The sequence below is a fragment of the Sinocyclocheilus anshuiensis genome, unplaced genomic scaffold (assembly GCF_001515605.1).
Source record: "Sinocyclocheilus anshuiensis isolate Anshui unplaced genomic scaffold, SAMN03320099.WGS_v1.1 scaffold4, whole genome shotgun sequence".
NCBI classification, from domain to species: domain Eukaryota; kingdom Metazoa; phylum Chordata; class Actinopteri; order Cypriniformes; family Cyprinidae; genus Sinocyclocheilus; species Sinocyclocheilus anshuiensis.
The window spans coordinates 630,820-651,845 of NW_015554075.1; the positions used below are offsets into that span (position 1 = coordinate 630,820).

Here is a 21,026-nt window from a genome sequence, read left to right on the forward strand (position 1 = left end):
TTTTTTCTCTTTGAAGGTCCTATTATATTCATGAAGTTCAATATACTTCTCAACAAATCTCAACTGAAGGTGTTTAAATGACTTTTCAAATCCTGATTCACTTAAGAGTAAACTAAAAGCATTACAGAACATGTTCTTTTGAGTTTAAGACCTTTTTGTTTATTCATTCATATTTCATGTCATTTTATCTCTTTGATAATTCTATTAAAATATATTGCTTGGAAATACAGATTCGACATTTGTTGTTCTCCATATGTTTCCTTAATAAAAACAACTAGCAAATTAGATTCTGAATTGTCATTCTTTGCAATTGGGTAATTTGTATGTAGAAAAAGGTCTGTGCAGAAAGATTTAGAGAACGTAAATCAACAAACTTTACAAGTTGTGACTGGATATGCCACCTCTTCTTTTAAGGCTTTCTCGCCTCACCTGTGAACAAATAACATACAAAAACTTAATCAATATAAATTAATTAATTAATAACCAGCATTTGAACGGGAAAGAGACACTTTCACTCATTCTAAGGAAAGTCTTTATTGGTCAATGTACAGAAAGTGCTGCAGTGACCATCAAAGTTAAACAAAAACCCTTTACAAAACAAAAGGAGAGAAACATATACAAAAGAATAGTCGTACATGATTTTACAGGGTTGCTCTTTTTAAAAGTAAATTTTTTTGTTCCTGTTCTATAACACACATGGTAAAAAGGACTAGTGAATATATAGGAATGAAAGATGTGGGAAGTGGACGGAGGGGGAACGGGATGTCTCACAAGGCTGACATCACAAGCACGTTTTGGCTGATGGCATGAGAAATCCTAACCACCGCAACAGACATTACATAAAACCCAATGCACATATTCATAAATGCACATGTCAAGGGGGAAAAACCATAAGTATCATCTACAGTCGCTCTGGCTTTACTATTCTATAAGAAAACAAAACAGTGTCAAAAGCCTCCGATTTCACAAGATTTGGCTTTTGTTTGTAGTTTTCATATATTTCATTTCATTTATTTTCCTGAAAAATGTAATTGAACTGTACACTGTGGGGAGGTTAGTAAAGACCTTCACAACATACCAAAGTAGCCCCAGGCTAAAACCACTGATCAATTTTCTTCTATTTTCTTTCCTTTAATAGTTTAAAAGTGCCTTTGTCTACAGAGACTTAGACAAATCTATTTGAGGTGAAGTGAGGGAGAACCCATCCACAGTTGAGGTGAGGACACCATGAATGATAAAAGAGAGATCAACACAGACAGAGAGAGGAGGAGGAGGAACCTTCCTCTTCAGCAAGCAAGTGTGGACACAAACAGGCTGTGTGAGGGATGCAGGAGAACGTGAGGAATTTGAGTCACCATTCAACTACTCTACAGTTCCCTATTTACAGAAGACAGGCATATAAAAATGTACAGACACACTTCCTCCTATCTTACCACAGAGAACCCAAAAAACGAAAAAATTTGACATATTTTGTTTGTTTTGTTTTTAAATGTTATCTCATTACTATATATAAATTTTGCTGAAAGAGAACCGTCTCAATCAAAAACTCTCTGAGGATCTAAAATAAACCTATTTGCTAGATTTCAAATGAAGAAAATATTATTATATACTTTCATTACAAACAAAAACTACTTTTGGGTATTTACTATTGCACATCAATGCAATATTAAATGTTACTCTGAAGACAGCAAATGGCGAAGGCATAGCCACACTGTCAAATATTACAGTTTAGTATTTCAGAAAGGTTGAAAGCATTGTGGCGCTAGACTATAATCTGATTAATCAACATGAAAAAAAAACACTAAACGTAAATAACAAACATCCCAGAGATGTTGATTCACAATTTATTCCATTGATTCGATTTATCTTTCCTTTTCGTGGATCTACTGAGACACTGCAGCTCATACTACTGAAGTACATACAGGCTTGCAACGTTTGGACTGAGGGTGCGAGTCCCAATATTGACCAGCAGATGGCGATAGAGGATGATTTTTGTGGGTGTTGGAAAGAGTCAAAATCAGGCTGATGTGTGACAGCTTTTCAGGCAATAAATTCTGGCTTCTGTAAGTGTGAGAGGGCATTAAATGTGAGTGTTTTATGTATATATGTGTATTTGTGTGTGCACAAGTCTATGTCTGCATGTGAATCTTGCTTGTGTGAAGGTGTATGCATGTGTGTGTGAGCGACTGTGTCTGTGTGTGTGTGTGTATGTGTGTGCGTCTTAATAGGGTAATGTTGACGGGTCCCACTCAAGCTTTCCTTTCACTTTTCCCTTCTGAATGTTAGTCTCTTCCTCTTCATCACTGTCCTCGGATTCAGCACTAAAGAGATCTCCTGCCAGTTCATCATCCTCTTCGTCTTCATCCTCCTCTTCCTCTGGCTCCTCCTCCCTCACCTCCTCAGCAATCTGAGTCCCATCAATGCTCTATAACCAACAGCAGAATGATGCTATTTAGACCATCTTCATGATTAAAACAGTCAAACTCCACACAATATAGAGCAGTGTTGTTATTGTTAAAGGAATAGTTCATCCAAAAAATGAAAATTCTGTCATCGTTTACTCACCCTCAAGTTGTTCTAAACCTGCACGAGTTTCTTCATTCTCATGATCACAAAAGAAGAATCCAACAGTTGATGGTAGCCATTGACTTTCTATACTATGAAAGTAAATGGCTACCATCAACTGCTTGGTTACTAACATTCTTCAAAATACCTTCTTTTGTGTTCAAAAGAAATAGTATGCTTTAGACTCTCTAATTCATTCATTTTATTCATTCAAAACTCACAACGTAAGAGTTTCAAACTAGTTACCCCGACAACTGTCTTTACCAATGATGCACATACTGACCTCCATGGGATTAACAGTGATATTAAGATTGGAGTCGTCCCAGTCCATCTCTGGGTCTTTTCTTCCCTCTTCGTCCTCTTTTGAACCATCCTGGTGGGTGGTGTGGATGCGGTAGATGCCCAAGACCACAATGACCACCAGGGCGGCGATGCACATTACGATTACTACTGTTGCAGCAGGAGGGGTACCTAATGACACATGGGTGAAGATATACATATATATTTTATCTTGTTCTGCCAAACTGCAAAGTTGTGACATGTTACTGTACAAACGGCAATTTATAATCCAGATTTGATAAAACATGCTCAAAGCTGTTGAATTCTATTAATTAAATTGCTACAATCCATTAAGATTGTTATTGTGATTATTATTATTAATAATAATGTAATTATTTACTGATCATTGTCTTATATCATACTGATGTTGCCAGTTTCATACAAGCAGTGTGTACAAGTCTCTAATACTGCATTTATTTGTATTATATTTAAAAAATACAGTAGAAACAGTAATATTGTCTAATAAAATGAAATATGAATATTATTTACAATTTAAATATATTTAAAAACTTAATTTATTCCTGTGATGGCAAAGCTGAATTTTCAGCATCATTATTCCAGTCTTCAGTGTCACATGATCCTTTAGGAATCATTATAATATGCTGAATTGCTGCTCAAGAAACATTTCTGAACAATGTTGAAAACAGTTGTGCTGCATTATTTTTAAAATTGATTTTTTGAAATTCTTTACATCATAAATACTGTACCTTTACTGTCACTTCTGATCAATTTAATGTGTCATTGCAGTATAAAACTATTAATTTCTTAAAAAAAACAAACATTTAAACAGTTGTCTATATAGAGAGAAACAGAAAGAGATAGAGGTGTATGGATGTTTTAGTCATCCTGCTTTATTTTTAACTGTAGTACAATAACTGGAATGCATGACCTTGAGCCGCTTACAGCTCTAGTCTTTCTATCTCGCAATTATGTATATTCATAGTATTGTTATGACTCACTCAGCCATACAAAAATCAATACAATCCCGGATTACTGTCGTTTAGTGTTTTTCTAAGGGAAGTCTGTTCTAGGTGGCTGAGGTGAAGCTTATTTAGCCGTGCTGACAGCGGAAGACAGTTTCGCACAGTTCACTTTAAGAACAGTGTCGTTTACTGAGACCTTGCAGTCAGCAAGAGCAGGATTGGGAGCATGAGGTCACAGTGCCACCTGCTGTTTTTCCATGTCTCTCCTAAAGCAGCATGTCTCGCATCCTGTCATCTCTCTCCCTCTTTCTTTCTTCAGTCCAGAGAGCAGAATGCTTCATCTCGCTGCAGTCAGCTGTGCTCTGTGCACCCTTGGGGAGATCGCTGGTGTCCCTGGTGTGTGCGTGAGCTGGTAGAGTAAGCGTAATTTCCCAAGATCCTTCAAACCAACAATACGGTCTCAAGAGCCTGTGGTCCGCTTAGACTAGTGTGCGGATTTTGTATGTACATGTGTGTACATTTTGCTTTTTTATAAGCTGAATTCTCCAATTAATAGTTTTTGTGACACATTTACTGTTCTCTTAAAGCCACTGCTTTACAATTCAGTTAGATGGCTTAACAAAGGAACAACACATTATTCACAAAATAAATCAATTAATTTTAATTTTCAACACAATAGTGTCATACAGGGTAAAATGACTGCATGACCAGGAATGGATCAGCTTTAAGAGGCATCAAGGCTGACACTCTCTATTCTAATTCTATTCTTTATAAAAAATAAAAAATAAAAAAAGACTTGCACTCTATTTATTTACTAACTGCTCGTTTTCTTTAAAAAAAACTAACACTTGCTTCTCTAATCTTTTTGCATTCTATCTGTTTGTTTTCTTTTTATTTATTATACAATTATAATTCTGACTTTCTGACTTCTGCTTAACAAAAGCAAATAAGGCCTCTAACACTAGATTGCTCTATTCTTTTTCTATTCTATCTGTTTTTCTTTTTATTTATTATATAATAAATAAAAAAAACCTTGCTACGTTTACTGCATTAAGCTATACCACTTGCATATCATTGCTCTTTTGTTGATTTTGATTGCTTCCATTGTCCTCATTTGTAAGTCGCTTTGGATAAAAACGTCTGCTAAATGTCTAAATGTAAATGTAAATGGCTGACTTTACCTGAGATGTGATCAGAGTTGACAGTATGGACCACCAGTGGATGATGCACAGGTCTCATGTACTGGGATTGGACGGCCATGTGATTGACATGCTCTACGGCTTCTGAGCTGTGCACTATTCCAATCTGAGAGGCGGGACAAACAGAAAATAGTTCAGAGAGACAACAGGGAGAATGAAAATCTGACCTTATGGCCACATCAAGAATGAATGAATGAATGAATGAATGAATTAATTAATTAATTAATGAATGAATGGATGGAAATTTATTGGATTGATCACAAGTGAACCTGTAAATTAGTGAGCCTGTTTTATAATATAAAATGTCAAATGTAAATAGAAAATATTATAAATATAAAAATATAAATGAATTAATATAAATAAATTATAAATACTAAAATTATATATAATATATAAAAATATACAATTGAAAATATAATAATGATGCTATCAATTCAATATTGTATTAATTTAAAAACCAACCAAACAAACAAACAAAAAAACTAAAGAATAACCATTTAAATTTAAATCTGTGAATTTTAGGATATTGTACACTGCACTATATTTTTTAAGTACTGTGTCATGGTAGCTGGTTTTGGAAGTTTTGTGTTCCCACTCATGCAGATGACCCAATTTCCTCTAATTTATTTGGTATAGTCTGTATTATCATACAGAAAGACTGATGAGCCATTATTTAAATAGTCTCCCATTTTAATACCACCCGGCTTATTACGGCATCATGAATTTTAGATTTATCCACTGCTAAAAGTAAAAAAATAAATAAAAATCTTTACATGTCAGTCAGATGGTCTCTTTCTATCTTAATGGAGAGTCCTTAATCAGAAATCAAGAGTCAAAAGTCAAGGCTCTGCAAGAGCAGTGCACAGCTAACTTTTAAGTACTAGGAGTCCAAAAGTGCAAAAAGCCGAAAGAAGAGCAGGAATTGAAAGAGGGGATAAAGTGAATGGATGATAAACAGAATAAGAAGCCATTCCCAGTATGAAGGCAGTCTCTGACCTCCAAGTTGAACTCATTGCTTGTGTAGCGTCCATTCAGTTCAGAGCAACTGAGCCGGAACCTTCTCTCAGACAGACCGCCAGGCTTCCAGTTATGGTACCTCACCTGCCTGATGGCCTGTTCATAATGCGCCATGGAGTCCACACCTGAGACCAAAGAAAGACCAGTGTCAGGAACTCGGTCTACTCAGACAAAAGAGCTACAGAGGCCTGGGAGACACTCAACATGGAGTCTGTGAACAAGTAGGAGGTCTTAGACCTTTTCTAATAACTATAAAACCACTTTATGAAATGTAACAGTGATTTGAATTTGCTTGCAAAAAGTCAAATGTACAGAATGATTGATAGAGGCAGAGATCTGTTCAAGAGTCAAGGCTTTTGAGCACAATCAAGAGTGACTTTTAAAGATCAAAACTTTAATTTTTGTATTTTTTTTGAGAAAAGCTTAAAAATGTTCTTGGAAAAAACAAACAAACAAAAAAACTACTAAATTTCCAAGGATGCACAACCTTACTTAGCATCGACAGGAGCTAGAAAAAGATTTTAAAAATACTTTATTAATAAATTAATACTTTTTAAAGAAATAGTTCACTTTTTTGCAGATAATGACAGTGCATGGGAATCTAGGTAAACAAATACCCACCAAGGTTCATTGTATAAAATACCATTCAAAAGTTTGAGGTCAGTAAGATTTTTTTAACAAAATTAATAGTGCATTATGCGCATTAAATTGATCAAAAGTGACAGAAAAGACATTATAATGTTATAAAAGATTTATATTTCGAATTAAAGCTGTTCTTTTTAACTTTCTATTAATCAAAGAATCCTGATGCATCACAGTTTACACAAAAATATTAAGCAGCAGAACTGTTTTCAACTGATAATAATACAAAATGTTTCTTGAGCACCAAATCAGCATATTAAAATGATTTCTGAAGGATCATCTACTGAAGACGGAAGTAATGATTGCTGAAAATTGAGCTTTGCTTGTAAGTCACAGGAATAAAATTTATTTTAAAATATATTAAAATAGAAAACATTTTAAAATGTAATAATATTTCTCAATATTATTGTTTTTACTGTATTTTTTATCAAATAAATGCAGCCTTGGTGAAGACTTCTTTCAAAAACAAGGCAAGATTATCAGTGCATAATGGTTTAAATATTGATCTGTTCCTCACACAAATCTATTGTTTTGCAGGAGAAGACTTTGAATATAGCACACAGTTTTTTTATGGCGAGTTTATGGTGCTTATTTGTCATTTTGGAGCATGATCCCTATTCGCTGTCACATGCTTCAACACATCTCCCTTTGTGTTCCACAGATGTGTAATTGATGAGAGATTTCTCATTTTTGGGTTGATTACATGAACACAAGATTACATGTCCTGTAATACAATCAAGGTCAGTTTACAGAATCATTACAGAATCAATTGAACATCTACAAATCTAGATTTAAAGGGCACATATTATGCAAAATTCACTTTTACATGGTGTTTGGACATAAATGTGTGTTGGCAGTGTGTGAACACAACCACCCTACAATAATAAAAATCCACCGACTCCTTATTTTTTAATCCCCATTAAACCAAAGCAGTCTCAATAGACTTAAAAGTGATACACAGCAAAACTGCTCTTTTTTTAGACATAGTGACATTTTCCACATGTTATAATAAATGATCTGTAGGGTATTTTGAGCTGAAACTTCACAGACACATTCTGGGGACACCCAAGACCAATATTACATCTTGTAAAAAGGGGCACAATAGGTGCCCTTTAAATATGTTCTACATTGAGAACCTATGTAAAAAATGAAACAATGAGAAGATGGGAAGAAGCCTTCAGCTGTGGATAAACATTAAATGAAAGAGTCACTGTAAAGTAGAAACATAATGAAATTATGAGGAAACATCCTTGCAGCAGATGGCTGTATAGTAGATCGAGACATATGGTCGACCATACCGTAGATGGAGATGCCAGAGGTAGAGTTGGTGGCATCCAGATGTTTGCCCAAGAGAGAGCTGTGGTGGATCTCCAGACTCTCCCGCTCCAGGTCCAGCTCCTCTCCGATCACCAGCACATCACAATAATCCAGGTTATGCATCAACTCCAGCACACCAGGCCTGCGGGCTACACAAACACACATGCACACACACTCCGTTACAAAGGCACAAATACACAGTGGCAAATATATGACCTCCCGCCGTATCCACAAACAACCATTGATTGTGTATGAATTTAATTTCGATGATTTATTGTTTCACTACCCCTGGCTCTGCATTCGATTAAAGAAGCCAGACACTTTTGTTGAACTTTAAATGAAAAAGGACACTAATAAAAAAAAATTGATTTAAGGTCAGTGTAATAACCAGCAGAAGGCATTTATAATCTTCATAATAATAGACTAAAACATTATTAAAAAAACACACTGAGAGGAATCCGTGGGAAGAAAATTCAGTAAATATTCTAAAACATTTATACGATTACATTACAGGCAAAATGTGCAACTGTGGCACCTCTGAAATAGATGAATGCAAAGGAGTGAGATTATGTTAATATATGAGCTGTGAAAGGGAGTCATCAATCACCTATGCTGAGGGTGGCGTCGGTCTTGGTGACGGTACTAATGATGTGTATGTCCTTGAACAGGGCCACCCCGACAGGGGCTCGGAGCTGAGCCGCGGGCCAAACCAGCCGCTCCACTCCAGCAATGGTGATCCGAGGTTCACTGGGCGGCAGGACCATCACCATCGCTTTGATGTCTGGAATGGAGATGCACGTATCTTCACCGAAACACCTACAAGTTGCAAAACAGAGAGAAGGGAAACGAGAGACTTATGCAGGGTAACACTGGAAGACTAGGACTGATGCATAGGGCCACAGACTGACATGAAAATAACTATTTTAAAACCTAGTTTAGGCTCTGATGGGATAAGTCATGTTCAAAACGTCTGTTTCTGTCCTGTCTACACCATTCTGTAAATTGCTTTTAGGCAAATTTTACACCAACAATGCTTTTGGGCAGAGTTTACCCATATTTTTGAGGGAATGGACACGCCAACCCATCATGATTTTCATCATTTATCCAGATGTGTCCAAACTTTTGACTTTATTGTGTACACATGAATAAAGACAGAAAAGAAAGAAAAAAAAACAAACAAACAAATTAGGAAATACTTAGTGAATACTTTAACCTTTTTACAAGGATAATATTTTCCAACACCTTACAAACCAACATTTTTAGTAATACATGAAGAATTAAAACTAAAATAATTCAAATGAAATAATTACAATTAAAATAAAGGAAATGGATATCAGTCATTAAGAGTAATTTAAATTTAAATTAAAATTAAGAAAAATTAAGAAAATGCATGTCTCAATCTGGCTTCTTTTAGGAAGACTTGGGGTAATAATAAAAAAAATTATTTTGAATTTATGACTAGCAAATATATAAATAACATTACTGAGACTCACATACATTAGATATTAATGCATACAGGATAATTTAGAGTAATCAATGGGAAATAAAATAGAATAAAATAAAATAAATAAAATCTTCCTTTACAAAGACTTAATAATAATAATAATAATAATAATAAAGTCCCCCCCCAACCTATGATTAACAAATGATTATGTAAATTACATTGGTGATGCTCACATACAGGATTTATGAGAAATAGATAAAATAGGAATTAAATCATTATTAAAAAAAAACCAACTTTATGCATTCAAACACACTTTAACACTGCAAATAATTAAACACTCTTGCTTCCCAAAATAAAGTCTGTATCTCACTTTGAGCAAGAGCCCATTAAGATGCACTGACACTCACAAACTCTCTTTCAGTTGAGTGTTTGGACAGTTGATGACTACAGTGTCTATACTTTTGTTTCAGACTGTCACTGTCAACTTCAGCACAGTCGCACCTCACAGGTGAAATCAATCATGGGACCAATTAATGATGCCAAACCATAGTTAGTTTTAAAGCAGCGAGTCGACAAAAATATTTGCGAGAACACGAGCAGTGTTCTCAGCTTGGTGCCACCTCCTCCTGATGCCAGCTGAAGAAGTTGGTATGGCAGTCAGAAGTAGTGTTGATTAAGACCAAGGCACTGAAGCGTGGACTGCAACAGACTCGCACACAGACCTGCTGGGGAAATTGGAGTCCCTCCAGCTTCATTACAGCTAGTATGCGAGGAGAAAGTAAAGTGTCTTAGGATTAACAGGCCTCCCTTTCTCATGATGCACCCAGTAATTACACTTTTTCAAGGGTGAGCCCTAAAGAGCACTCGTTGGTTTACTAATTAATTTATATACTTGCCCGCTAATTAAGAACTATCTGTTTGTTCAAGACAACAACACGCTTTCTGCCACCGTCTCGGGTGGAGTGATGCTTAGTGATGATGTGCTCTCCCTCAAGTCGCCACGGAGAATGGCCTCGAATGAGAAGGAAGGGGAGCACAAAATTGTGTGGAACCAACAAAACAATTATGTCTAATGACTGCAGTAAAAATGACGGTGGAAAGTTTGTGATGTGTAAAAGTGGCTCCCTTCGGTCGACTTGAGCTACATACTAAAAGAAAGTAGTCGAGAGCATGCTCACTCATTAAAAAGGCTTTGTGAAAAAGGCCAACAGTCTTGCTTTACAGTGGGGAAAATATTTATTTGATCCCCTGCTGATTTTATAAGTTTGCCCACTTACAAAAAAATGAAGGGTCTGTAATTTTTATGCTAGGTTTATTTTAACGTATAGAGACAGAATACCAACCAAAAAATCCAGAAAAAAACACATTATATAAAGGTTAGAAATTGATTTGCATTTCAGTGAGTGAAATAAGTATTTGATCCCCAGGCAAAACATGTACCCATCTTCAGTGTTCTGGCTGAGGGAAGGAGGTTCTTGTCTAAGATTTTACAGTACATGGCCCCATCCATTTACAGTCGTCCTGTACCCTTAGCAAGAAAACAGCCCCAAAGCATAATGTTTCCACCTCCGTGCTTGACTGTAGGGATGGTGTTCTTGGGGTCATAGTCAGCATTTCTCTCCCTCCAAACACGGTGAGTCGAGTTAATGCCAAAGAGCTCAATTTTGGTCTCATCTAACCACAGCACTTTCTCCTAAGCCTTCTCTGAATCAACTTTAAACGGGCCTGTACATGTGCCTTCTTGAGCAGGGGGACCTTGCGGGCGCTGCAGGATTTCAGTCCATTGCGTCGTAGTGTGTTACCAATGTTTTGCTTGGTGACTGTGGTCCCAACTGCATTAAGATCATTAATAAGCTCCTCCAGTGTAGTTCTGGGCTGATCCCTCACCTTTCTCATGATCATCCTTACCCCATGAGGCGAGATATTGCACGGAGCTCCAGATAAAGGCCGATTGATGGTTATTTTGTATTTCTTCCATTTCCAAATAATCGCACCCCTGTGTAGTTCGGGGCTGATCCCTCACCTTTCTCATGATCATCCTTACCCCATGAGGCGAGATCTTGCAAGGAACTCCAGACTGAGGCTGATTGCTGGTTATTTTGTATTTCTTCCATTTCCGAATAATCGCACCAACTCCTTCTCACCAACCTTCTTGCTGATGGTCTTGTAGCCCATTCCAGCCTTGTGCAGATCTACAATCTTGTCTCTGACATCCTTTGACAGCTCTTTGGTCTTTCCCATGGTGGTGGAGAGGATAGAATGGAAGATACAGATTATAGGGCCTTTCGCACCGCTTTAGTTCCAGAACTAAATGTACAGTACTAAAGTACTGGGACGATTTTGCGCGTACCATTTAAAGGGTTGCATTCGCACCGACAGTGTGTACTAAGAAGTGACGTAAGCAACAACAGAAACAAAGAAGAACAACATGTACTATGAAAAGGTTCCCGTGGTGCGAAAGGCCCTTATGTGGACAGGTGTCTTATACACCTAATGAGCGGACATTAGGAGTAACTTCTTAAAGTGACAGGACTAATCTGTGTTCCACATGGGCACATAACCAGTCTGTGGGAGAATTCTTGCTGGTTGGTAGGGGATCAAATACTTATTTCACTCACTAATATGCAAATCAATCACTAACCTTTATATAATGTGTTTTTCTGGATTTTTTTGGTCGGTATTCTGTCTCCATCCCTTAAAATAAATCTACCAAAACATTACAGACCCTTCATTTCTTTGTAAGTGGGCAAACTTACAAAATCAGCAGGGGATCAAATAAATATTTTCCCCACTGTATTTACAGGGCTGATTTAAGGATATTGGGAGCTGGTCTAAGCCAGACTACGGCTATTAAAAGAGCTACGGCTCACTCCACTATTGACAAGGGAAGTCTGTTCTTATTTAGGCAATCCTCTTCACCAATGCACACTAGACAAGTGTGTGGGAGACAGAATTCTTACTGTTCTTACTGTACTGGGATCAAAAACTTATTTCACTCACTGAAATGCAAATCAATCTCTAACCTTTATATAATGTTTTTTTCTGGATTTTTTGGTTGGTATTCTGTCTCTATCCATTAAAATAAACCTACCATACAAATTACTGACCCTTTATTTCTTTGTAAGTGGGCAAACTTACAAAATCAGCAGGGGATCAAATAAATATTTTCCCCACTGTATTTACAGGGCTGATTTAAGGATATTGGGAGCTGGTCTAAGCCAGACTACGGCTATTAAAAGAGCTACGGCTCACTCCACTATTGACAAGGGAAGTCTGTTCTTATTTAGGCAATCCTCTTCACCAATGCACACTAGACAAGTGTAGAAGCCTCTCTCTTCTTTTTATTCTCTCCTGGTCTCACTTTCTCCACGGTAAAGATTAATTTGGGTACGTATCAGCCGAGTGTGATTGGATCCAATAGGTTTCATTAGACTGCTGTCAGATGACACGATCCTTTCACCCTTGACAATCAAATGAGCATTTCCAAAGGGAAAAGGACACCCACAAAATACTAGGAATGTAGCTTGCAGTGTTTCAAAAGTTTGGGATTGGTAAGGTTTTTTTATGTTTTAAAAAGTCTCTTACACTCACCAAGGCTGCATTTTTTAAATAAAAAATATAGTAAAACAGCATATTCTGAAATATGACTGCAATTTGAAATAATTGTTTTCTATTTCAGTATATTTTAAATAATGTATTTCTGAGATGGCAGAGCTGAATATTCAGCAGCCATTACTCCAGTCTTCAGTGACACATGATGTTTCTAGAATCATTCTAATATGCTGATTTGGTGCTCAAGAAACATTTCCTATTATTATCAGTGTTGACAACAGTTACTTAAAAAAAAAAAAACTTTGATATTTATGTTTTTTTTTTAAACAAACAAACTGCATTTGTTTGAATATATTGAATAACTAAATATATTATTTTGGATAAATAAATAAATAAATACTCTTTATTTAATTGGTTCATTCAAATGGACCATCTGAACATACCGACTCAATATTATTGAATCAGACTCCCAAAGTTTCATATGAGACAGAGTTGAGTTTAATTATCATTTTAGAGCTCTCTGCTGCAAGCTGCATCAGAATCAAAATAAAGAAAAAGAAAATAAAAAAAAGTTTGTCATGGAAAAGTTATCCATCTCAACAACTAAGCTATTGTAGGTATTTAAACAATCAGCAGCTTGAATCCAATTATTTATTAGAGGAGAGTGAAATCTACAAAATAAATCAATTCTTTTTTTTTAATGGAGCGATACTAAAATGCTGGACAAGGAAGTCCCGGTAATGATCAATAAACAAGAACCATCAAACCATCATCTTCTCCAATTATTGACCTGAAGTGCTCAATAGTAAAGCCTCTGAGCATTTTATTGTGTGAGAGGATGGTGGAGAAAAGACGAGAGAGCGATATAGTGAGAGAAAAGAGACAAAAGAGAGAAAATAATGTAAGATCACTGTTAAAATAAGACAGGAAGTAACCCCTGTGAAGTATTTGTATATTATTACTGTACTTAAGATGTCAAATTAACAGCAGGAAGTCCTGCTCTGCACCATTTTCTGCTCTGCTGTGCAGTAATAGTACAGTGTTTTTATACAATATACTGCACTATGTTGTGGTAGTTCACCCAAAAATAAAAATTCTGTCATACTTACCCTCATGTTGTTTCAAACAGCTTTGTGTGAAACACAAAAGGAGATGTTTAGACTGGATGTCCAGGCTGCTTTTTCAATAAAATGAAAGTGGACACGCCATGGTCACTATTCCTAGCGAATAGTTGTACTAGATAACTTCTTTTTCACTCAAGAAAGTCAGTCATACAGGTTTGGAACAATAAATCATGACAGAATAGTAATTTTTGTGTGATTTCCTTTCTGCCATGTGTTGTGCAGAGCAGTGTTGTCACTTTCTGACCCGTGCTGTGCGACAGTATCTTTAATTGTGTTGTGCTGTACTGCAGAGGCTGACTCTCTGTCACAGCAGATTTTCTTTCATCATGGTCTTTCATGTTCTCTTCAGCTGGTCTCACTACAGTCATCACCACCAGCAGGCCTGTCCATTATCCACAGACACAAGACCACTGACAGAACACTACATGCTGCTGAAAATAACAGCTTCAGCCAAGTTGCTTTGCTATCAAATCTATAGCTCAAACACTACATGGCACGTGCAACACCAAGGTCATGGGTTCAATTACTAAGAAATGCATGGACTGAAATTGTATGTAATATGAATGTGGATAAAATATTTACAATCATCTGCCAAATGCATACCTGTAATGGTGTGTGTGCACACCAAAATCAAAGCAAATATTTGCATCGCATCACTCTAGTTTACTCGCAGAATGTTCATGCGAATTGTTAAATTCTATTCTATTCTATTCTAAATCAATGGGCAGAAAATATATCCACTTAAGAGAAAAGTTTGAAATGGGGGATTTGAACTTGCGACATTTGGCAACCTCAAGCGTGAAACCTTGTGGAGACTTGTTACCATTGAAAGATAACAGAAATGTCAAATGAAACAAACTTTCAGGATAAATAACCAGCAGACAATCAAGAGAAACAGAAATCGTGATCCTGATTAAAAATACAATTAATCATGCAGCCCTACTTTAAGCTGTATTTTTCAGTAGGGCAACACTTTTGACTCTTTTGAGAAAAACTCGAAACACTTTCTCTTCACCTCTACTCAAATTTGCCGGGGTAAGTTTCTTTGGGATATGTGGATATGAGTTAAGAGAAGAGCCAGATTGCATACAGGTACTTGAGAGTCATGCAGTGTAAGACAGATATTATCGGTAACCAAGGCAACCCTACATTCTCATCCCTTAGCTCTGTAGTATTGATAGAAGAAAGCCTTCTGCTGCCACTCATCCTTCACTCATAAACATCTAGCCTTGCTTTTATTAACAACACTTGCTTGTGAGATTAAAAAAATTAAATGATCATCACACATTCAAAGCACTCAACACTTGAAATGAACCCCTAAGATGCAAGCTAATTACACTTAATCATTCACTCGAATATTTACTCCTATACTTAGTATTCATCCCATAGAGAGACTGCAGGGTTATCCATCTATTAAAGCCTTTATGAGCTGATGTTGTGATGTTTTATGGGATGTTTTTGACTTTTAGTGCAGTACTCACTGGACTGTAGTGGTTATGTGGAGTTTGCGCAGACCGGGAGTGGGAAACTGCCGAGAGTTAATGTAGGAAACTTTAGTCATGGCTGTGTTGATGCTCTCCAAATCATCTGCCTCCATGACCAGCACCGACTGAGCCGGGTTGAAGTGGAACTGAGAGGGATCAAGAGAGTGTGAGAAAGAGCCAATTTTCATAATCGAGAGACAGAAAAAAAACCTAAAAGCAAAGAAGCGAATGAACGAGTCAACACATTTACATATAGATGAATAAATGATGGCTGGGAATGACTGATGTCAAAGGATTCTCAAATATATTCAGATTATATTAAAGAGATGGACAAAGAATGGAATGCCTATAATCCTTCCAATGAAAGGCTTTGCATATCTGTATGCATATGTGTGCACGCAAGTACCTTTATGCCTTTTCCCAGACTCTCGAGTGAGCTGATGTCCAGGCCTTCCTTGCAAGCCTGTAGGCAGGAGATCACCTTTTGAGTTGCGATCTTCCCAGGTCGGATAGTCAAGCCTGAGAGGCTTCCCCGGAAATACTGTGTGAACCTTGGAGTGGTCACCTCTCCTCCTGTAAACAAACACATTACAAATCATGCACATGCATACTTGCAGTCACTGGCAACAAAATATACTGTACAAAAGCTAAAGATATCTGAAAGCTAAGTGACACTCTGCATGCATGTGTGTCAAAATGTCAAAAACACCTTATCTGGCACTATCCAGAGTTTGGAAGACAAGCTCGTCTACTGAAATGCCTCCATCTGCTTCCGCTTTTTTTTTTTTTTAAATAAATGTTTTTGTATTTTTGCTCTCTATGATAACCCGCAATCCTGTGCATGCGAATCAGCCATTTATCCAAAGAATAAAACAGGCTCTGATGTACCAGTGTCAAGAAGTCAGTTAATTTATAAACTCAATATATATGAATTATATTGTTATTAATATTATTTACAGTTCTTGCAGGCTGGTGCTGAACTGATATTCCTTAAATATTGTATTTTTATGCTTATATACAAATTGCAAATAATGCTAACATACAAATATGCAAATAATTCAGTTAAAGACAAACTTTTCGTAGTTAAATGTTATTTCACAGATGAAACAGCAGAGGAACATTTGCATTCTCGTTCGTGCTCCCCCTAAAGGACAAAAGCTCTAATGAGACTGCAGTCCTTGCATGGCATATAAGAGCTGTCACCATTACATCTGTATCGATCAGTAGCTGCATGACAGACAATAACAAACAGAACACATTCTGAGCCCTGTGGAAAAGGCACCGCCATGACCTTACATTTAGATTAGCACATATGATTTCTCATTATAACCAAAAAAAGTTTCAGAGAAGCAGCTCAGCAATGGCCTTATTTATCTTCCTTTACACACGCTTATTATAGAGCAACCTTTTTAAAACATTTTTTCTTTGTTTTTATTCTTCAATGAACAGTTCACCCAAAAATGACCATGAATCATTTACTGAATTTGATTATTTTTAAGGATACTAGCTCATTTCTCTTTTTTTACCAAATGATGACAGAATTTATATTTTGGAAGAAATATTCCTATTTTTTTCTTTAACACTAAAATATACCATTCAAAATGTTGGGATCACTATGATTTTTCTTTGTTTAAAGAAAGTAATACTTAAGCAAGGATGCATTAAATTGATCAAAAATAACAACAGATAAATTTAAAATCATACAAAATATTTCTATTTCAAATAAATGTAGTCATTTAGCAGAAATGGGGGGTTTAAGGGCTCAAATAAATGCTTTCTTTCTAACCTTCAGTTCATGAAAGTATCCTGAAAAAGACACTATTTCACAGTTCCCACACTTCATTAAGTCGAACAACCATTTTGAACTAATAGTAAGAAGAAGAAATGTTATTTGAGCACCAAAATTAACATATTAGAGTAATTTCTGAAGGATCATGTGACACGGAAGACTGGATTCATGGCTGCTGAAAATTCAGCTTTGCCATCACAGGAATAAAATACATTTTAAAATATATTAAAACAGAAAACAGTTTACTGTTTTTGACTTGATTTGGATCAACTAAATTCAGCCTAAAAAGACATTTTATGATACTGAACTTTTGAATGTTTTTTTACATTAAACACATATAAATTACACAATGGATCAGTGAATGTGCTAAACAAAGCTCTATAAAAAGCAGATAATCCTGTTTGCTGTCTCGTCAAGACGATGGCCACCAAACCCCATGTCTACCCTAAAGAAGACAAGGATCTCAATTTGGCCTGAACAAATACCATCCTCGCTTTCCATTATGAAGTGGTTTGTCGCTATGTTGTTGATGGCACGGAGTGAAAATGGACAGGGTGCTAGAAGCAATCTTGGCCGCTAATGGCTTGAAAAGTTATCAGTTGCGGTTTAGTGGAGCTTAGACCAGCTTCATTGGGATGTAATAGCAAGTGAACTTGTCCCCCATTCAGGGTCTCTTAATCCTTACTATGGACCTCTTCTAAAAAAAGAAAAAAAAATTCACAATTCAAAGCCTGTGGAAAAACTGAGAATAATCCTCAATCACAGATGAAAATAAATGTAAAATGGTGCTGAAGAGTCAGAACTTAGAACCTCGTCGTCTAAAACAATGACTTAGCCGTGACTCCATTCTCTCAGAGGCTTGTTTAATTATTTAGCTTGTGAAAGCGATGTTAAGGACAGACTCTCCATTCAAATGTGATCATTAGCTCCATTTCAAAAGGCTGAAATTGACAGGCCGTGTTTCTTTTTTGATGTTTTCTCATGCCTGAGGTCTCTTTAATTAAATGAAGAATCAGGGTAGCCTGGGGCCAAACACACTGCCTCTGTCTTGGTATTCGAACTGCCGCTGCCGTGCTCACACAGTCATATCAATAATGTAGATATCTCTTAGTCACACCCTCTGTTAAGTCTGAGACTATCTGATCACATCTCAAAACCGGTTGATGCTGATTCATCATCTCCTGTGTCTGGGCCATCCAAACCACAGTTATGCCACCATTTCATATTATCGATCCTCTTTTTCAAAGGATAATCAAAACAACATTTGATTCATGGTCTCACCTTGCCAGCAGGCACCTACAGTTAGCTGTACATCGATCTCAGAGGGGTGGATGGGCCAGTCGTCCGTCACAAGGTAGGGTTCGTACGTCACTCCGTCTACGAAGAGCGTCACTGAAGGAAACTCCACATTGATGACGTAGTAATGCCACTCTTTATCACAGATCTGGAGACAAGAATAAGTGTAGATCTAGTCAACAGGGCAAAACGACACATTTTCAAAATTGCTGGTTGATCAAATACTGATTTTGGGTTAAATCTGCGAATTGGATTAGCTTCTTAGAGATGTTTTTCGCATACATAAAATTGAAAAGAAAGTAGATTTCTAAATGTGTGTGTTTTAAGTTTAATTTTTAAATTGACACATCTTAAAAATGAATTGGTGGAACACACAAAACAAAGCAAAGCAAAACAAAGCAAAGCAAACTAAAAAAGAAAAAGAAAAACACACCGTCATAAATGAACCAACCTCTAATCAAAAACTTAATTGATCCACTCTGAGTTCAAATTTACAGTAAAACTTTCCCAGTAACAAAACAAAACGAAACAAAACAAAACAAAACAAAACAAAACAAAACAAAACAAAACAAAACAAAACAAAACAAAACAAAACAAAACAAAACAAAACAAAACAAAACAAAACAAAACAAAACAAAACAAAACAAAACAAAACACACCTTAAGAAAATGAACAAACCTCTAATCAACAACTTAATTGACACACTCTGAGTTAAAATTCACAGTAAAACTTTCCCAGAAACAAAAAACAAAACAAAACAAAAAACACACCTTCATAAATTATTATTATACCGCTGATTTCAGTTTATTAAAAACTAGATTGAAACAAATTGGAATGTCAAATGAGACAACCTCTTGGTTCAAAAGCTACTTAGTGGGTAGAACACAATGTGTGCAAATGGAAGGCCATTCATCTGCACCACTGCAGATTACGAGGGGTGCTCCTCAGGGATCTGTTTTGGGGCCTCTGCTTTTTATTATTTACATTAACAATCTTGATTTTAATATTGGTCATGTTAATTTTCATTTTCATTTTATGCTGATAACACTGTGATTTATTGTAGCACACCTAAATTACACCAAGCTGTGTTCTTACTCCAGAGTGCTTTTGATGTTGTGCAACAAAGGCTTTGTGGCTTTTTGTGACTTTGAATGTGACTAAAACTAAAGCTATGTTATTTTTAAGATCAAAGAAACAAGTGGCAAATAAACTATCACTCAAATTTACTCAAAGTCACTGTTAGCACCTATCATTGTGATTTGTATAATAGAGTTGGTTGGACGTCATTATCAACACGCAGACGGAATCACTGGTACATGTGTATCTATAAATCCATCTTGGGTTTACTGCCTCCATATCTTTGTTCCCTCACCCAGCCTAAAGCTCTTGGAGCTTATTTTCTGCGCTCACAGGACTTGTACATTCTTTTGGTTCCATTTGCACGAACTGAACTTGGAAAACAAGCTTTTCAGTTTGCAGCACCCAATGATTGGAACTTTTTACAACACAACTTGAAGTTGCAGGCCTTAGTGTCAAAGAACAATTTTAAATTCTTGATTAATGAGCTGTTGAAGGAATAATTAATTTGAAAATGTTTTTAATTGTTGTCAACACATTGTTTTAATGTTCTTATGAAATGTAGTGCTGCATATTGGCCAAGTCATTTCTGTAAAAGAGATTTTTAATATCAGCAAGTTTTACCTGGTTAAATAAAGGACAAATAAAACAAAAAATAAATAAATGAACCAACCTCTAATCAAACACTTAATTGACCCACTCTGAGATAAAATTCACAGTAAAACTTTCCCGGTAACAAAACAAACAAAAAACAAAAAACAAAAAAAACACACCTTCATAAATGAACCAACCTCTAATCAACAACTTAATTGACACACTCTGAGTTAAAATTCACAGTAAAACTTTCCCAGAAACAAAACAAAACAGACCTTCATAAATGAACCAACCTCTAATCAACAACTTAATTAACCAACTGTAAGTTAATTCACAGTAAAACTTTCCCAGAACCATGTTTGGGTCAGTCTAAACTACAAACTAAAAATAGGACACATTGTTGCTAGATATAAGGAACATTTCGAGATGGTCCTCACTGCAGAACACAAGATCCAGGGGGCAAGGTTGGATCCAGATCCAACTCCTCCCACCTTGCATATACCTAAACCTACCCGTCTCCACACCCTGATCCCTAGACCCACCCATCTCCACCCCTAAACCTACCATCTCCACCCCCTAGATGTGGATCCGACCCCACCCCCTGGATCTTTGTTCTGCAGTGAGGGGCTACTGAACAATTCCAATAAGTCCATCAGGTTTGCGT

At 36.4% G+C, this 21,026-nt stretch overlaps 1 protein-coding gene across 1 annotated transcript in view; it reads right to left on the reverse strand.

Annotated features, from left to right (window-relative positions):
• Positions 1-566: 566 nt before the first annotated feature.
• The window catches only part of LOC107668970 (calsyntenin-2-like), a 212,059-nt gene continuing 191,599 nt past the window's right edge, over positions 567-21,026 (reverse strand). The window contains exons 9-17 of the mRNA XM_016461051.1: positions 18,677-18,839; positions 16,013-16,179; positions 15,604-15,752; positions 8,610-8,818; positions 7,984-8,151; positions 6,023-6,168; positions 5,009-5,132; positions 2,849-3,036; positions 567-2,425 (exon numbers count right to left, since the gene is read on the reverse strand). Coding sequence (XP_016316537.1) covers positions 2,222-2,425; positions 2,849-3,036; positions 5,009-5,132; positions 6,023-6,168; positions 7,984-8,151; positions 8,610-8,818; positions 15,604-15,752; positions 16,013-16,179; positions 18,677-18,839 — 1,518 coding nt within the window. The 3' untranslated portion in view covers positions 567-2,221. The remainder of the gene's footprint in view (positions 2,426-2,848; positions 3,037-5,008; positions 5,133-6,022; positions 6,169-7,983; positions 8,152-8,609; positions 8,819-15,603; positions 15,753-16,012; positions 16,180-18,676; positions 18,840-21,026) is intronic.